General features: G+C 52.5%; 1 protein-coding gene across 7 annotated transcripts in view; it reads right to left on the bottom strand.

The window, feature by feature from the left end:
• Positions 1-18,730, bottom strand: part of KSR1 (kinase suppressor of ras 1) — a 150,670-nt gene that overhangs the window by 57,234 nt on the left and 74,706 nt on the right. For 5 of the 7 annotated variants that reach the window (XM_036033371.1, XM_036033372.1, XM_028521076.2 and 2 more), the window contains exon 2: positions 9,122-9,262. In XM_036033371.1, coding sequence (XP_035889264.1) covers positions 9,122-9,262 — 141 coding nt within the window. Of the gene's footprint in view, positions 1-1,414; positions 1,504-9,121; positions 9,263-18,730 lie in introns of those variants that run through there. The other 2 variants (XM_036033377.1, XM_036033376.1) reach the window with 2 other exon arrangements.

The following is an 18,730-nucleotide window of genomic DNA, read 5'->3' on the forward strand; positions in this document are numbered from 1 at the left end:
CCCCTACTCTCAAAGCTGAAAACACGGTGATTTGGCTCAGAATCAGAAAAATAAATCACTTCATTAATTGGACAGTGATATATGCAAGTTCCCTAAGGACAGGAACTGGGGTGCAATGCCTAGAATAGTACCTGGCAAGCAACAGGCGGTAAATACACTCACTGAGTGAGCACAGGGCTGGACCAATAGGAAAAAACAGGAATAGTCCCTCAGCTCTGGGTCTTGCCACATCTCATCCTTTCCTCCCTCGGGGCTGGTCAGTCCGCTGGCATTGTGGTTATTTGCAGATGTGTGCATCACACCCCGCCCCTGTAAGGCTCCCAGGACAGACTGTATTTTGTTCAAAATTAATCCCCTCTGATGATTAATCTGGGTACAAGGTAAATCATCAATTGGTATAGAGTAAATAGATTTAAAGGAAGGAAGGAAGGAGGGGAGTGAGGAAAGGAAGAAAGACAGAGGGAGGGAGGAAGAGGGAGGAAGGAAAGAAGAAAGGGGGAGGGAGAAAGGGAGGACAATGAGGAGGGGAAAGGGAGACTGAGAGAAAGCTCAATTCAATTACACAGCTATATAAGGTGGCCCTAGGCTGGGTTATTCTGGGTAAGATGTCACATGACAAAATCACGTAGAAAGATAAATTTGGCTCGGAGTCACAAGGACGTGAGTTTGAATCTCAACCCAGCTACCAGCTAGCTGTGTGATACTCACATGTCACTCAACATCTCTGAGCCTCAGTTTGCTTAGGTATAAAATGGGGTTCATGGCTCACCCCAGGTATGCGGATTATACAGGATGACATGTACCACCTTGCAGTGTGCCCCCTTCCCTCCATACCCCAACCTCAGCTCTTCTCCTGGCTCGCCAGGTTACACCAGCCTGCCAGTCCACTGCCCAGGCCTCCGCCTCTCCCTCCTAAGCAGAGGGAGCTCTGTGGCCCATCCCCACTGGGCTGGTACTGAGATGGCAATTCCTCGGTACCAAAGCAGCCCCAAGCGCAGATCTCTGGGGTGTGTGCCACACTCTGAGGGGGCTCCCAGCTGCCAAAGAGCAAGGCTGTCACAAGTTCGGCCTCTGGCTCCCAAAGGGAGGGGGGCACAAGAGGAAGAGGAACGGGGAGGAGAGGCTAGGAGCTAGGCAGCAGGGTTCACGTTGATTTAAGCTGCACCCAGGAGTCCAGCACCAGTTCATTTCTCTGGTTTAATCTGACAAGCCTCCCGCTTCGCACAGCCTACATTCGGGACCCACGCAGAGCAGAGCCCACGCTCAGGCAATAGGAAGCCCAGATGGTGGCACAGGTCCGATACCATTCTTCCCCCTCCCAAGAGGAGGCCTGATTTTAAATGTGGGAATGCAAAGGTAGAAAAAAGGGGAAAGAGAAACTGGCCCAGTCAGGGCCACAACAAAAATCCCTTACCGGACCCACCTCCATCTTCTGTTCCAAAAACGCCACCAGGGAGAGCAGACTCCAGGGACCCTGCACCCGTGGCTCCGGCCTGGAGCCCCAGCTCTGCGCAGCCACCCCTGCCTGCTAGGACTGACCCTGGCCAGCGCTTGCCACTTCCTTTAACAACTTCCAACAGGGAAACTGCTAAAGAAAAAAAATGGCTCCATGCCAGCAGGCTGTGAAATCATTTCCCCAGCTGCAGCCAGAACATGAAGCTGTGATTTTTCAGTTTTTAACCCATGGAAGGGTGGGGGGTGGGAACAGTCCCCCTGTGACTTTGGGTGGCGAGGGAGGGAGGAAGGGGCCCTGCCTCTAAGCTCGCTTGCTCTCCTGCTCACTCTGCAGGCGGGTGGGAGGGGGCGGGGCGGGGGGGCCAACCCTGCAGGCGGTCCAGGCGGCACTCCCCATCCCCAAACCCATCCCCATGATGAATCTAGCCTTCTCACTCCTAGGAGTCTGATGTTCCTGAAAACAGTTCGACATTTCTCTCTCACCCCTCTTCTCTCCCCCCGCCCCCGCCATGCACACACACTTCAGTGATATCCCAGATAAAACCCCAATCCCTGCGCTTCCTGTGAACCCACCCTGTGACCTCACCCGCTTCTTCCCAGACCAGGCCCTTTCCAACCCTCGGGATCTCCGCGGGTCCTCCTCCCTCCCTCTGGTGCGCTCTCCCCTTCCCGCCAGGCTGGCTCCGCTCCCAGGGAAGCCGTCCCTGGGTAAGGTCCTCCTTTGCCCTCCCCAGGCCAAGTTCGCCCGCTTGCTCCCACAGACCCCACTTGGTGCCAGCTCTGGACGCGTGTGTTTCTGCCCGGCCTGTGAGCTCCTGGGCCCGGGGAGAGCGTCTTCGGCATCCTAGGTCTCTCAGCACAGGGCCCACCAGGGCAGGCTCTGGACCTGCGCTGCCCAATACAGCAATAGCCACGTGTCTATTTAAATTAAAGTCTGTAAAGTCTAAACCAAGAGAAGAATTTGAGTTTTATTAAAGGATAAAACTCAAATTTTGGTTTCTCGGTCACACTATGCATATTCTCAGTGCTCCACGGCCATACGTGGCTGGTGACCACCATGGTGGACGGGACAGTGTAGATCGTCTCTCTCAACACAGAAAGTTCCACTAGGCAACATCACTGTAGACCACGGTCGGACAACTGGGTAAACGTGTGAAGGCGTCTCCCAAGTTACCTGCCTCCCACATCCCTGGAAGAGGGAATGAAGGAGGAATCCAAGCCCCACGCGTCAGGCACAGAGGCCCAGGCTCTGATGCGGGCGGGAAGGGAATCCAGAGGGCAGGCGAGTCCCTGCACCCGCCCCCGAGACCAGCAAGTCCACCCACCGTCCCGTGGCCACTTCCACATCCATCCCCTCTTCACTCTGCAGAAAGGCATTATTTCCCGGAAACTTGATGACCACAAAACAGGGACCACAATCTACAGACAAAAGCTGAAACAATATTTAGATAACCCTAGAGAAATGGACCCCAGGAAAGCAGTATCAAAAGGAAGAAGATTATACACACACATCTGGCCACACACACAGTGTTTTCCAGAGAGAAAAGTCAGGGCCCCAGCCAGGAAGCCACAATGGTCGAGATCAGCAGAGAGCTCGTGCAAGTGGCTGAGGGGACAAGTCCCACTGCACAAAGACGGTCCCCGAGGCCTTGGGGAGCAGCCCTGGGGTAAGTCGCCGAGTACTGACTGTACCGGTTCTGGGCCCCGCAGCCCCTGAGAGCTCAGCAAAGGAAAATTGTCAGATTTCATGGATTTCGATACCTTCCCCCAGAAACTAAACCAAGAGAAGGACGGACAGATAAGAGACTGGCACCTTCAGCCTCCATTCCATGGTGACTTCCAGCCACTCCCTTACCCAGCACATACTTTCGAAGGGCTCCCCGTAGGCCAGGGCTGCTCCTCTGGGCACACGGCCTCTTCCGGGCCGGCCAGTGCCCTCCACACGTGCCTCTGTGGGCTCAGGTGGGCAGGCACCCCTCCAACACAGCCCTGCCTGGAGCGTCTTAAAGAAATCTCATCTCTTACTGGTCGGTTAAATACGAACACGGAGATGAGATTAAGACTACATACAACCTGCAGAGTGATTTATATTCTATGATCCCGTTTTACTCACTGTAACAAAAAAGGGAAGCAAATTTACATATAAACAAAAACAATGTGGCATCCTAGGTTGGCTCCTGGAACAGAAAGAAGACATCAAGGGAGAAACTGGTGAAATCCAAACCAACAGGTTTTAGAGTCTCGTCAGCAGGAATGCATCAGCGCTGTGTTCTTGGTTTTGACAAGTGTACCGTGTAAGAGTTAATGATGGGGAAGTGGGGGAAGGTGAAGGTTTACAGGGGAACTCCGTACTCTCTCTGCAAACTTTCTATAAACCCAAAACTTTCCCAAACAAATCCATTGTTTAAGAAGGAAATAATGGTTTAGACTTCTGAAGTCCAAGGAGGCTCTCTACCTTGGAGGCCGACCTCGGAAAGGCAGGGGTATTTGTGCCATTCAGAACCTCGGTTCTGAAGTATGCACTGGTCTTCGGTGGGCAGACCCAACTGTTACCGAGAGCGCTCGGGGTCTGAGTCCAAAGAAACGTTGGGTTAAAAAAGAGGGTAAAACTGAATCGCACCCTGGGGCCGGCCTTGAGGGCTGTGCCCAGGGGCCCTCTAGCTCGGGCCCCAGGGCTGCACTCCCAGACGGTACCAGGAGAAACCCAAACTGGGAGCAGAGCGGAGCGAAGGCAGCCCGACCGCACGACCGGTCAGCAGGGGCTGCGGTGACGAAGGGAAACAGCCCTTTTTCCACCCTGCAGCACGCCCCGGCCCGGGCAAGGACCAGAATGAGGTCTGAGGGAAAGAGCGGAGCAATCTTGAGAAAAGGGTCCAGAGAGTTTGTTTGGAAAAAATGGCGTGACATCCAGGCGATGATTCCTTGTGTTCTGAAAACCCAGGCAGAAAGCTGCTTGCTGCCCCCCACACCTGGCACCCTCAGACAGCCACCCCCTCCTACTGGTGAGGACAGTGAGGATGCCCTAGCGTGGCCCTTGGGACCCACAGCAGGTAGGGGGCAGGCACTAGCCCTGCTCCAGTCGCTCCCATGTGCCACCCTCTGTCTTCAGCCCTGGGCCGACTCCCACTGCCTCTTGGCTCAGAAGGCTGCTTCTGGTCAGCCCTGGTCCCTGCCGTCCATCGCTCCCTCCTCCTCCCACTCCCCTCGAGGCTGCACAGAGCCACGCCACGTGTAGCCTCCAGCGCTCTGGATGGGGAGAGACAGCAGCTGAGCAGGAGAGGCAGGAAAATCGCCCTAGTGTTCCCTCTTCCAGCCCAGCAAACACCGAGGTGCCTCTAAGCACTTGACCCTACAACTGCCCCAGCAAGCCAGCACGCAGCACATGGGTCTTCTCCCATTTTACAGAGAAGGAAACTGAGGCTTAGGGAAGTCAAAGAGTGTGGCCAGGTTCCCAGAACCAGGACAAGAACCAGGAGAGAGCAGGGCTGAGAGAGGACTCAGAGAGTCGGGAATGGAGGATGCCCAGCTCTGCCCCTCACGGCTCTAAGATCCTGGGCCAGTCAGGACACCCCGGGGGCCCCAGCTTCCTTGACTCTGAAATGGCAGAAGTGGTACCCGTGCCCAGCGGTGCTTGGACAACTAGATGAAGCAGTGTATGCAGAGCATGGAGCACAACACGCAGGACGCACTCTCTGCAGGTCAGCTTTGAGGCACGCAGAGGCTCCGAGGGGCGCCGGGAGCCCCCCTGCAGTCATGGTGCTGCCCAATAACCAGAGACAGGAGGCTCCCGGCCAGGGCCTGGCTGGACTCCTGGAAGCAAGACCCCTTCATGGGAAAGGGGTATCAGTGTGGTCAGGAGGGGAGTGCCAGAGAGGCACCAGGACTGCCTGTGGCGCTGGCCCGCCCCTGACTTCCCAAAGAAGGCCCTCTCACTGGCTACAGGCTGACTCATGGGCAGCTGGGCACAGCAGGGAAGGTGAATTTGGGGGACTGTGGTCCCTTCCACTGGCCTTGCTTGCAGGACTTTGAAAGCCAGGCCTTGGAGTCACCTGCATCATCACCCACTCAGGACCAAACCCTTGACTCCTGGGAACATCCACCATGTCATGATGAGAGTCGTCCTTCCTCCCTCAGCCCTGCCTCCTTCTCAGACAAGCAATAGCCATATCAGGCCCAAAATCAAAGGGGGTTGTGGGGCAAACAATCCAGAGAAGGCCAGTCCCTGTCTCACAGAGGTTGTATTCCAGTGGGAGGGTAGGCAGATCAAATAGGACAAATTAGATAAACTCCACAAAGAGTCAGTGTCATTAAGAAAATCTGCCAAGGTGCACTGGTAGAGAACAAGGGGTGGAAGTGAGTCTTAGATCAGATCATCAGGGCAGACTGCTTGGAGGAGGTATCAGTGGACCTGACACTAGAATGATGTCCACAGGCTCAACCAAGGAAATGCACTCCAGGGAGGAGAAGCACAAGTGCAAAGGTCAGACCAGAGAGACCAAAGGGGAAGGTGAGCGAGATGAGAATGCAGAGAGAGAGAGAGAGACGAGCAGAGGCCAAAGCCTGTAAGGTATCTGGCATTTATTTAGGAAGAAATGGGAGCACTGGAAAATGATGTGATGCAACTTGTGTTTCTTAGTGGGCACTCTGGCTGCTGCGTGGAAAATGGAATGAAGGGGGTAAATGATAAAGTAGGGAGACAGTTAGGAGGCTGCTGCAGGAGCCTGGGCAAAGAGCACAGTGGCCTGGACCCCAGTGCTGGATGCAGAGAGAGCAGGACAGGTCTGCGGCATGTCTGGGGGCAGAGTCCGCAGGGCTCACGACGGGCCTGCGCATGTGCGTGAGGGCAAGGGAGAACGCAAGGATGGCCTCCTGGGTTTGTGAGCAACCGGGCAAATAATGCTACCATGTCCTGAGACGGGAAGACAGGGTGGGAAGAAAATGTGCTGTACGTATGGAGGGGGGAGAACGACAGCTCTGCTAGAAACGTGTCAGCTTCAGAGCCGCCTCATGATCTCCAAGTCACTGGAGAGGTCCCCGGGCAGCTGGCGATGTTCCTGCTGCCTCACCCTTACCCCTCCCCACCCCCACAGAGCTCTCTGCTCAGACTCTGCCCCAGGCTTGCATGCCGGGGAGCATCCTGGCTCCCAAACCACATCGGCTTTTGGGCTCTGCTGCTTGCCTGACCGCTGCATACAAAGGAGCTCGCCCCTCATTTACCGCCCAGTTCTGATGCATCACTCATGACTCGGTGACTGCAACATCATCTGACTCAGTATCTGCTACACCGCTGACACGGGCTGGAAGACCCCTGTCCCAGCTGCCACCACGGGGCTTCCCAGGGCCAAACAGCCCCTGCCGCTGGCCTCCATAATATTGGCATCCACCCTGGGCACACCTGAGTCTCCTGCACACTTCAGATCTCTGGGTCTCCAAGGGAAATCCTTCAAGGAGCTAAGTCATCTGCCAAAGATGTCTTAGGCCCAAGAAAGGAAGTTGGAAGGCACAAGTTTGGAGCCCAGCGGGTCTGGGTCTGAATCATCCCTTCTACTAGCTCTGGGACCCTCAGAGAGCCCTGTGGCCTCTCTGAGCCCAGTGGTCCTCATCCCTCAGGCAGGATGGTGCTGGTGAGATGCTGGGCAAGTCACTGTCCTTGTGGGTCCCAGCGTCCTTGACTGTAAGCAACAGATGTGAGTGCGAGAGAAGCTGCTTTCCACCTCTGGGCTCTTAAGGAGGGAGGGGCAAAGGGGAGGCTGTGCTGGGGTCTCAAGGGACCATTCGACTCGTCCTGGTCTCCAGGTCCATCATTTTAACTTAGTCATCATGGATGAACCCCTACCTGCTCCGACCTGCTTCCTGTATGGCAGAAAGCTGCTGGGCAGGTCGGTGGGCGAGGAGATGGATGGCAAGATGAGGCTCATCACACATATTGTGTGCATGTGTGCAGGTCACTCAATAATGCTCCAGGAGACTCTGTCTCACAAAGCGGTCTCCCTCAGCCCTCACATCAGCCAACTCCTTCCTGCCAACTTCCTCAAGGCTGGCACGTACCACAAACACGAGGGCCGCTGGGGCCGGGGCCAGGAACCCCGTGGACCCCCATTCGCCGTCCTCCACTTCCCCTACCCCGCCCCGTGACAGGAACCTGTAATGTTCATGTCACTTCCTGTCCAGGAATCTCTCCTAGGGAAAATCCCTAAATATACAAATAGCTTCATAAATAATGGTAACCACTGTGTTATATATAATAACCAACGAATTAACTTCTACCTGGTAAACTTGATCACATACACTCAATCAAACATTATACAGCCACTTTAAAAAAGAAGAGGTATGAAAACATGGGGAAAACTGAGTATGAAAACATGGAGAAAACACCCTGACTAGCATATCAAGTAAGCAAAATACAAAAATGTTTCTCCACATGATTTGAACCAGTGTTGCCCAACAGAAATGTAATGCAAGCCACACCCTTCCATTTTAATTTTTGAGTAGCTGCATTTTAAAAAGAAAACATTAATTTTAACAACATTTTATTTAAGGTAATATATCCAAAGCAGTGTCATCAATATGTACTAAATATAAAAAGATGATAAATGTTTTACTTTCTTTTTTCTGTACCAAATCTTAAGAACGCAACACGTCTTTAAATCACAGCACATCTTGACGTGGGCTTGCTCCCCGCCAGGCAGGAACAGCCACACTGGCTGGGAACTGCCTGCCCAGACTGCACGGTCTAACCTGTTAAGAGACTTTAAAAAACCTTAAATAATAGGAAAAAAATGACTAGAAAGAAAAATCAAAGTCTTGATGATCACAGACTTTCTCTGAGTGGTAAAAATATGAATGTGACTTTTCCTTCCTCTTTCTGTTTTCTAAAGTTGTCCACATACAATGAATGCATATTACTTTTAAAACAATGGTAAGAGTCAATCTTTTTTAATTTTAGAAGGAAGGGCTTTAAAAGGCCTGGCCGGGTGGACTGCACCTGCTGAGGCTGGGCTTGTTCCGCCCCACGAGAGCCACCCGCGCCCGGGGCCACTCGGAGGCCACGCCATCTGTGCTGTCCATGCAGGCTGGCTGACTGGTGGTCAGCTGGGGGTGGGCAGCGTGGCGGGACGGGTGGGAAGATGGAGCAAAGGAGGGAAAGCAGTGCACTACAGCAGCTATAAGAGAAGGTCAAGTCCAGACTCTTGTTTCCAAATCCCAAAGCTATCATTTACTGGCTGTCTGGTTTTAAAGAAGTAATTGAACCATTCTGTGCTTTGATTTTTTTCAAGTATAAAATGGTAATAGCGTTAGTAACTCCTTCACAGGGTTTTGTGAGAATTAAGTGAGATTATCTCTACAAAGTGTTGAATACTGTGTCTGCCGCTTGGCCAGTGTTTCCAGAAATGCTGGCTGCTGTCCTTACGGCGAACCAGTAAACCTTTGGTGTGGTCAGGCTGTCTGGCCCATACAGCAACGGCACCCAGGACACACACTAGAGGCACATTTACCCCGGGTCCCTCCTGCTGCCATTGCCCCCCCCAAACCCCCTTCCTGAGAGCAGATAGCACCACCCCTCCAGCGCAGCCACAGTGGAGCTGTCCTTGGGTTTGCGTGTGGCCCCTTTGCATGATCCACCCCCTACCCCAGCGCCTGTCCCCAGCCCCCATGGCCCGCGTACCTGCACCACCTCTGGTCGCACATTGAAGGTGTACAGCCAGTCACTGAAGCGAGGGTAGCTGTTGAGCTCTGAGGTCCTCTCACCGGGAGCCACGCTCAGCTTGCACTGCCGTTGCTTGCAAATGTACCGGACCAGCTTCGCCTGCAAGGAGCCCAGAGAAGAAAAGGCAGTTCATTCAGGGCACACGCAGGTGGCCACCCTGAGCACACTATAGGAAGCTGGGGCAAACAGGAGCCTGCTGGATTCCCCTCTGCTGCCATTCCGACAGTGCTGAAGAGCGGAGGGAAGAGTCTGAGAGCGCCAGCAGGAAACCTGGAGAACCACCCATAAGCCCCTTCCCCATGCAGGGACGGCTGACACTGCCTCAGCCTCGGGGGCCGTGATTCTCAGAGAGTAATGGGCCAGACTGGTCAGAACAGAGAAGGACGTCCTGCCGGAGTGCGGGAGGGGGAGAGGGTTGGCAACTGATGATACGGAGGATGTGGGGTGATGAGTAACCTTCCACTTAGGATACCGACAAATTACTTAACACCACACCCCCAGAAAAGCCTCAGTTTCTTCCTCCAGAAAATGAGGATAATAATAGAGCCTCCCTCTCAAGGAAGCTGAGAAAAAAATAACACACTCAGTGTGTGTCTGGCCCCGTGTGCTGGCCATGCCTACGGGGCTATGGCAGTATTAGCAAGGCTCAGTGACTTGGGTCCGACAACGGGCTTTCAGGGCCCCCACCCTGAAATGTATGCAAATTTCAGACATGCGACTCTCGGCATTTTTCCAGGGGAAGACTGCCCACAGCTTTCTGAAGACTAAAACTTCAAATAAAATATGTTTGAATAATGCCACCCCGACGGTCTCTTTCACAAATACAGGGCTCCACCTGGGTGGGCCGCTCGGCACCGAGGAACACGGAGGGGGCGAGACCTGCAGGGAGGGCACAGTCCAGGGCGGATTTAGCAGGAGGGGAAAGGCTGGAAATGAGCGCCCAGTGAAGAAGGCCAGAGTCCCGGCTCAGTACAGCCGCCGAGATGCTGACCGGACTCTAACGGCCCCGAGCTGGTGACGTTCAAGCTGCCCCAGAGGACAAGCCGCCTTCAAAGACTTGTGCAGAGACCCTGCCAATGCATCCACTTCCCAGTCCGAAGGGTGTGGTTGTTGTTAATGCATTCCTTTACCTGTCATCTGTCATATCTCAGCAGATGCCTCTGAACAGCACGGTCACAATACTAAAAGATGGTTAATGACATTATAATTTAAAAAATTCATATATCTAGGAATGCTCCCAATTTCCAAAGAGGTGCTCTTGACCATTTCTGCAGCGTGGACCCCCCTGGCCATGTGGGGAGGCCTGCACCTCTGAGAATAATGCTACTAAGTGCATAAAACAAAGCGCTTAGGAGAGCAGAGGAAATCAATCACACGTAAATGCGCTCATCAAAATATTACTTAAAACCATGATAGGGCACTAACGCTTCTTTATCAAAGCAGTAAATCCCGTCTGGCAGCAGGTCCCAGAGCTGCCGTGACTCCAGCCACGGAGTGGCTCTCTCGGGCCACTGGCCCCTGTGACGCAACAGAACAGCTGTGATTTCTCCTAGCGACCGAGACACACAGGTTTGCTGAGACACACTGTGCCCCGTTGCATAAACCCAAACTGAACAACATGCTAAATTTCAGGCCAGGTTAATGCAAATGAAGATAACAATTTTCTGATCCAAACTGATGAGCCCCCTGAAATTCTCTCCACACACTCCAGGTAAAGCACCCCGTGGCTAGAGGGATGCAAAGCATGAAACAAGACCCACAGTGACGGCACAACCATTGCTTCTCCTGAGGCCCTTCTGAAATCGTCCCCAGAAACTTGTCTGTCCCAAGCTCCCCATCTGCCAGGCTCACGGACCCTGCCCACTCATGTGGCCCTGAGCCCTGTTACGTCCTGCCATCTTCAGAGGGCTCGGTGGCAATGGAGGACAATTGCTAGAGAGGGAACACTGAGTCAGAGCAAAAATAATTCCATTGAGTTGTACAGTTTCTATGTTTAGTGAAACCTAGAGAGAGGCAAACCCACAGCAGCCTGTACAACATGCCCCTCAGGTACCCAGAGCAGGCGTTGCTAATGGAACGCTCCCTGCTAAGGCTGGCAGCTCCCAGGGTGCCTGCCTCACAAGAGGTATATTTGCTGGCCTGTTATGGAACCGAAGCCCCTGGGGACATTTTCGGAGCATGAAGCTCACAAACATGAGGACGCAGATGCCTCCTGTGTCCTAAGGGGCTGGGCAGAGGCACTCGGGCCCCTCACCCAGGCTCCCCTCACTCCGGTCCATCCCTTCCAGTGTGACCGGAGGCCAATTCCAACATCAGGGACTCAGCCTTCTCTTCCAGGATCCTCTCCACTCCACCCCTAGCCACCGCGCCCTCCAGGTGCATACCCCACCTAGGAAATATTCCTCAAACATTCAATATTTCCTATACTTTCCTACCTCCTGGGCCTCTGCTCAAACTGTCTGCTCCGGCCTGAAGTCCCTCCATCCTCCAGCCAGTGTCCTAGGTCTGGGCAAGACTTCCCGGGCCTGGTCAGCATTCCTGTCTCCCCTTCCGAGTGTGCTATCTGTGTCTCCATGGCAGCCCCTATCACTGCTGGCCTCATATAGTCGAGTTTCTGAAATGTTACATGTGCTCCCAGGGCAGCGGGCACAGAGCAGGCTTTGGAGTTTAACAGGATCTGGGTTCAAACCTAGGTTCTGCCATTTACCAGTTGTGTGACCTCATGGAAGTTCATGAATTCTTTCTGAGCCTTGGTTCTGTCGCCTGAACAACAGGAATGGTAATCCCAGCTCATTCACTGCTATCAGAGGGCCTGAACTATAGCGTGAAAACCCTCCAAGGACTGGGTTAGTCCCTCTGTTATTACGCATCAGGGAGGGACCGTGTCTACCTCTTCGTGACTGTCCCCGGGAGCCTATGACTACATGTGGCGCACACATGTGCTCAAAAATCCTAAGGAAGGAGGCAAGGAAACACGCTGCCCTTAACCCCACATTAAAATGTTTCTCACAGCCAGTACTTTCCGACACTCCCTCCCTCCACTCCCAGCTGCTCTCAAACTACAGCCTCAAAGAGCCAACTACAGACGGGGCAATACATCAAGTAGCTGTGCCAAGGCGAAACCATTCTGTTCCATATTCAGTGAAGAGGCCAGGCTGTTGGCACTGACGGCAGCAGCAGTGAAGGCCGTTGCCACGGGCATGAGACCTTCCAGGGCCATACTCCTGGGAGCCAGTGAATAACACATGGATTCCACGTAAGACTTTGGCCACCAAAGGCCAACATCAAGATCAGCCCATCAGCCGTAGAAATGAGCCGGGGCTGGGGCTCTCTCTAGTTCGGCCCCTTCCAGTATGTTCAGGCCTTTTCAGCCACCAGCCTTCTGCCAGGAAGGTTCTTCCCAGTGACCCCTCAGTCTCCACAGCTCAGCTTGAATGTCCATCCCCCAGGAGGCCTTCCCCAACTCTTTCATCCCTGCTCTTTTGCCCCCACTCTCTCCTGCATCAGATCACATGTTGCAATTCTAATATTTTACTAGTCTGCTTCCTTCTTTAGACTGTAAAGTCCATGAGGCCAGGGGCCTGGCCTGTGTTCCTGCTCCCCACTAGGTCCCCCACCTAGAGGTTCCCCAGTAGGAACCAGCATAGGACCTGGCGCGCTGTTGTAAAACCTTTCTTGAATAAATAAATGAACACACACTACATGTTTGTAGCCCGACAGGCACACACATTTACCGAAATGACAATGGAAAACAAATGCCAACCGGGCAAGTGATGACTCAGGAGTCCGAGAGTCTCAAAGCCCAGGGCAAGTTCCCCAGAAGAGGGGTAAGCAGTGTCTTTGTGGAAAGGCGGCGAGGCTCCTGCTGAAAGCCCGAAGCCGGCCTGCGGGCAGGACCGCGCAGAAATGGGCAGGATCCCTCACTGCACCCAGTTACCCCAGAAGCCTGGGGGGCAGAGTGCTGGGACCTGGGGGCCAGCAGGTCGGGGTCCTGTTGGCTGCCCTCTCCCGGAGCTCGTAGAGAAGAAATGACACTCGCAGATCTGGGTTCTGCTAGAGGAGGGGAGCTGTTCTCATCCACCAAGGATGGGGGTGCCGGGGCTGCTGCTCACATCTGAGCAAAATAAGGCTAAGCTCACTTTTTGGAAAGTTGGTCACAGTCACAGAAGCACCAGTGGCTACTTTCCCAGAGAAACCACAGTGGGGCCTGCCGGCCCAGCCCAGGGGCCTGTGAGGGGGCCTTTCGTGGGTACAGTCATTTTCTCTTAACCGCAAAACCGCAAGATAGAAATTTTCCGGAATAGAAAAGCACCTGGGGCTTCAGCGATGGAACCGGCAGCAGGAGAGGAAAGAGTCAGTAGCACTCTGGCCACAGGGGAGGACCTGGGCCGGAACTAAATAAAGTCTCACCCCACCCCAGTATTCCTCTGCTTCATGAGCATGTGCCCCACCCCCACCCCGACACTCAGCCTGGTTTACAGGAAGGACAGAGGGGCATCAAGTCAGCCCACAAACCAGGGGTGGGTACTGCCGATACGCGGTACGCAACCGGTGCTCACTAAGTGTCCTATGTTAAAAGCTCCAGGTTCTGGTCCCAGCTCTGACATTTAGATCAAGGATCTCGGGGAAATCCCCCTTAGCTCACCTTCAATTTCACCAGCTATAAAAAGGGTATCATTTTATAGAAGTTGGGGCCAAAGTAACTGATAGAAAACGCTCGGGATGAGAGAAAAAATACATACAGGTCCCACTACGTCACTGTGGTTACCCAGCCACGTCCAAGCGGAAGCACAGACCTGGGAGGAAAAACTCCGGCTCCCGAGACAGACCAGTCTGGCCTCAACGGCCCTCGCCACCACACCACCTCAGCAGGACGCTTCACCTTGGCCTCAGTTTCCCCATTTTTAAAATGGGGTGATCTGCTTCAAAGGGCTGTTGTGGAGAGTTACATGAGGTTATACGGGTGTAAGATGTTCCTCCACTTAGTGGTAGCTGCGGTGGGTGGCATCCTTGCCAAGTGAAGCCTTCAGGTTCTCTTAAAACCTCCTTGGGCGACAGGCATGATGTGGGCGGAGTCATGCCCGTTTCAGAGGTGGAGCTAAAGAAGACCCTGAAAGACAGTGCTGGCCTTCAGGACAAGGCTGGTAGAACTCACAGACTAGGTTCGTTTATTTTAAAGTCATGAAAGCCGAGGCCCACCTCACCAGTTTGCTCCAGGGAACCCGAGTCCTCCCCCTTCTCAAAGTGCTCACACCTCCACCGGCACCAGCAGAGGCCAGGGCAGGAGGGGAGCTGCAAAGGCCCCAGGCAGGCCGCCTGCCCAGGTGAGTGCGGGCACGCCTAATCGGACATCCGGGCCAACCTCCAGTCCAATCTGCCACCTGTAGCCACCACGGCATGTCCCAAATGGAGGCTGCCATGAGCGTCACGTCCGTGGAGGTGAGGCCTGTCGGACATCCCTGAAGAGAAGGTACCTGCCAGAATTTCCAACGCACATGCCACAGAGAGAAACTTCCGCAGGAAAAGGAAGCAGCTTCCAGAACGGCAAGGAATGCGGAAACACGAGAGGCCTTACACGTCTGCTCTGCTCGAAGCTGCCAAGTGCAGGGAGCACAGCCCCTCCTGGGGAAGGCTCCCTCCTCACCATTCTTTATGCCTGATCCCATCTCCCTGTAGCTGGCACACACAGACCCCAGGTTCCCCTTCGGAGCATACTGTACCTGTCACAGGGGACTCATGAGCCTGGCTGATCTGGGACACGAGGCTTCTCTGCAACCACAGAACTGAAACCCTTGGAAGCAGCCAGTGTGCTGGAGTGGTAGCTGCCCCATCCCCCAAAGAGAGAGGGAAACACTGGCTGAAGTGGTCATCCTAGCAGAAACCTCTTGCAGGGTTCCCAGGGTGGCTGGACAGGGGCCAGCCACTGTGTCAGAACGGCCAGGCGGTGCAGTGGAAATAAGCAGGCAAACATTTCACCTGGGGCACAGGTGTGCCCACGCCACCTGTTTACCATCAGCAGCTGTTCTGACTGGTCAGGGGCCATGCCTACCACTAGTTAACTGTCCCGCCACCCCAGTGGGAAACACAGGCTTGGCAGCTGGGCAGACCCAAGTGCTACCCCTGGTGCTACCACTTACCAGCTGAGTGGCAGTTATCAGTATACTTTATCTGAGTTTCCTCATCTGTAAAGTGAAGAAAATAACATACACTCCATAGCTGAAAATTCCTTGTATGATCCATGCATGCGAAGTGCTCCTCCGTCCAACGTCCAGAGTACATGAGTGCTCACTGAACTGGGTGTTGTTAGTACTGGTCCTGCTCAGCTCTCAAGAACCGCCTTGATGAGGGGAGAGGAAAGGCTCTCAGCCAGCGCTGTTTGCACTGTATCTTACCCAGGCCTCTATACCTTCGAAGAAAGCAGGTCTTTCCAGACAACTGGCTGCAAACAAAGTCCACTGCACCCCAAAACTTCAGCACCTGGGATAAGGAGGTCCTTCCTGTGGATGATCCCCAAATCCATGATCCAGGCTATGGCAGGGGCCAGATGTCTCAACATCTGTCACCTCAACCCTGACTCAGATGTTAACCCCAAGAAGATCATTACTCTTCTCAGTATCACAGGTCTTTATGTCTCAAGCAGGGCAACCAGTTCAATCTATGGGGATAGATGTGACAGATGCGACAGACGCTGAAATACAGAGGGACAAGCCAGGCACGGGCAGAGAAGGACACCAGATTCTCATGTACAGCAGCAGGCTCTCTCGATCGTGAAGATCATGTCCACACTCAACGCCCAACCACCTTATCACCTTCTTTTCCTGCATTCTCTCTCTCTCTTTTACAAATATATTTTATTGATTATGCTATTATAGTTGTCCCATTTTTTTTCTCCCCTTTATTCTCCTCAGCCCTGTACCTCCCCTCCGACCCACATTCCCCTCTATTAGTTCATGTCCATGGGTCATACATACAAGTTCTTTGGCTTCTCCATTTCCCATACTACTCTTAACCTCCCATCTGTCTAATTTGTACCTACCATATATGCTTCTTATTCCCTGTACCTTTTCCCCCATTCTCCCTCCTCCTCCGCCCCACTGATAAGCCTCCATGTGATCTCCATTTCTGTGAATCTGTTCCTGTTTTGGTTGTTTGCTTAGTTCATTTTTGTTTTTAGGTTTAGTTGTTGATAGTTGTAAGTTCATTTTCATTTTACTGTTCATATTTTTTATCTTCTTCTTTTTCTTACATAAGTGCCTTTAACATTTCATATAATAAGGGCTGGGTGATGATGAACTCCTTCAACTTGACCTTATCTGGGAGCACTTTAGCTGCCCTTCCATTCTAAATGAAAGCTTTGTTGGATGTAGGTCCTTGCCTTTTATGACTTGGAATACTTCTTTCCAGCCCCTTATGGCCTGTGAGTTTTCCTTTGAGAAACCAGCTGATGTCTTATGGGCACTCCTTTGTAACTGTCTCCTTTTCTCTCACTGCTTTTAAGATTCTCTCCTTATCTTTAATCTTGGGTAATGTAATTATGATGTGCCTTGGTGTGTGCTTCCTTGGGTCCAAGTTCCTTGGCACTCTCTGAGCTGCCTGGATTTCTTGGAAGTCTGTATCCTTTGCCAGATTGGGGAAGTTCTCCTTCATTATTTTTTTCAAGTAAGTTTTCAATTCCTCACTCTTCCTCTTCTCCTTCTGGCACCCCTATAATTTGAATGTTGGAATATTTAAAGTTGTCCCAGAAGTTCCTAAGCCTCTCTCATTTTTCTGAATTCTTGTTTCTTCATTCTGTTCTGGTTGAATGTTTATTTCTTCCTTCTGGTTCAAACCATTGATCTGAGTCTCAGTTTCCTTCCCTTCAGTGTTGGTTCCCTATACATTTTCCTTTATTTCACTTTGCATAGCCTTTACTTCTTCCTCTGTTTTGCAACCATACTCAACCATTTCTGTGAGCATCCTGATTACCAGTGTCTTGAACTCTGCATCTAATAGGTTGGCTAGCTCTTCATTGCTTAGTTCTATTTTTGGAGCTTTGATCTGTTCTTTCATTTGGGCCATATTTTTTTTGTCTCAGCACACCTGTTACATAGTAAGGGGTAGAGCCTTAGGTATTCACCAGGGCAAGGAAACCCACCTGGATGCATTGTGCCACTGTATGTGGGGGAGGGGTCCAAGAAGGAACAATGCAGCTTGCTTGGCTCTCTGGTGGCTTTTAGTCACTTTCCCCACCACCCACAAGCAAATTGGGCCATTCTGGTGCTGATTCCCAGGTGGGTGGGTTTGTGTACGTTCTAGGGCCCTCTGGGTCTTTCCACCAAACTCTCCTATGACTCTGGGAGATTATCCCACCACCACAACCCCCACAGGTTTTTTCAGTTAGGGTTTTGAGGCTTTATTTCCCCACACTGGAACCCCGGGTTGCTCGGTCTGTCTTGCTCCCTGGTTGTCCCTCCTGGTTTATCTGCATGCAAATGTGGGACTGCCCTGTCCACCAACTGCCACCTTGCTTCAAGTCCTCTCCACCCCAGCTGTCCGTCTCTGCCTCTCCTACCACTCTGGATGAATGTTTCTTCTTTAACTTCTTGGTCATTGGACTTCATACAGTTCAATTTTCTGACAGTTCTGGTTATTTTTTTTATTTTTAAATTTGTCATTGTCATTCTTTTGGTTGTGCAAGGAGGCAAAGTGTGTCTACCTATGCCTCCATCTTGGCCGGAAGTCCTTTTCCTGGATTCTCAATGAAAATTCCAGGAGATAGAAATTGCAATAGATCCCCGACAGCACAAGAGTAACATCCCAACCTTCACACCCCCTCAAGTGGCAATGTCCCTGAGTGTGTCATTCTCCCCCACAAAACACAGTTACATGTAACTGAATACATCACAGATTCTCCAAACTCTTGATGGGAGGTACTGTGCATTGAATGTCAAGTGGAGGAAAACAGAGCTATGTCAAGATGAGAGTGCTGGGCAGCCTGTCTGGCTTGCTCCCTGGCTAACAGATGCCCATCCACCCACAAACAGAAATGTACAGTTCTGAGTCCAGCCTCAGCACAAGGACAAGTACGGCTCCTCACTTACGGTCACTTACAAACAGTCAAACCACAGGTGCTAAACCCATGAGACTTGCAGGTATGTATTATCGTTCCATCTCACAAGTGAGAAAACCAAGGTACCAAGAGCTTTGTAAGTTTCTCACATCATGAAGGGACTCAAAACTCAGCCTAATGTTCTGTTTCATTGTACCATACCACTTCCCAAAAATGACACCTGCAATTCACCCCTAACTCCTCTAAGCTGTCCTGACCAGCACAAGCAGGGTAGCAGTGGGCAGGGTGGTCCTCCTATGGCCTGAAGCCCCAAATCCAGCAATGCCCGGGCTGTTCCAGGCAGTGAATCCTCTGAACAAAAACTGCACACTGCCCCCACACTTTTCTAACGTGTCCGGTCACATAGTAGGCCACGCCTCTGGTCCTGATCTGCAATAGCCTACCCCCTGGGCTACACCTGACCCCCGGCTCCAAACCAGCTCTAAATTCCCTAAAACCCAGTACCTGGGGCTGCCCAG

The sequence above is a fragment of the Phyllostomus discolor genome, chromosome 8 (assembly GCF_004126475.2).
Source record: "Phyllostomus discolor isolate MPI-MPIP mPhyDis1 chromosome 8, mPhyDis1.pri.v3, whole genome shotgun sequence".
Taxonomy (NCBI): domain Eukaryota; kingdom Metazoa; phylum Chordata; class Mammalia; order Chiroptera; family Phyllostomidae; genus Phyllostomus; species Phyllostomus discolor.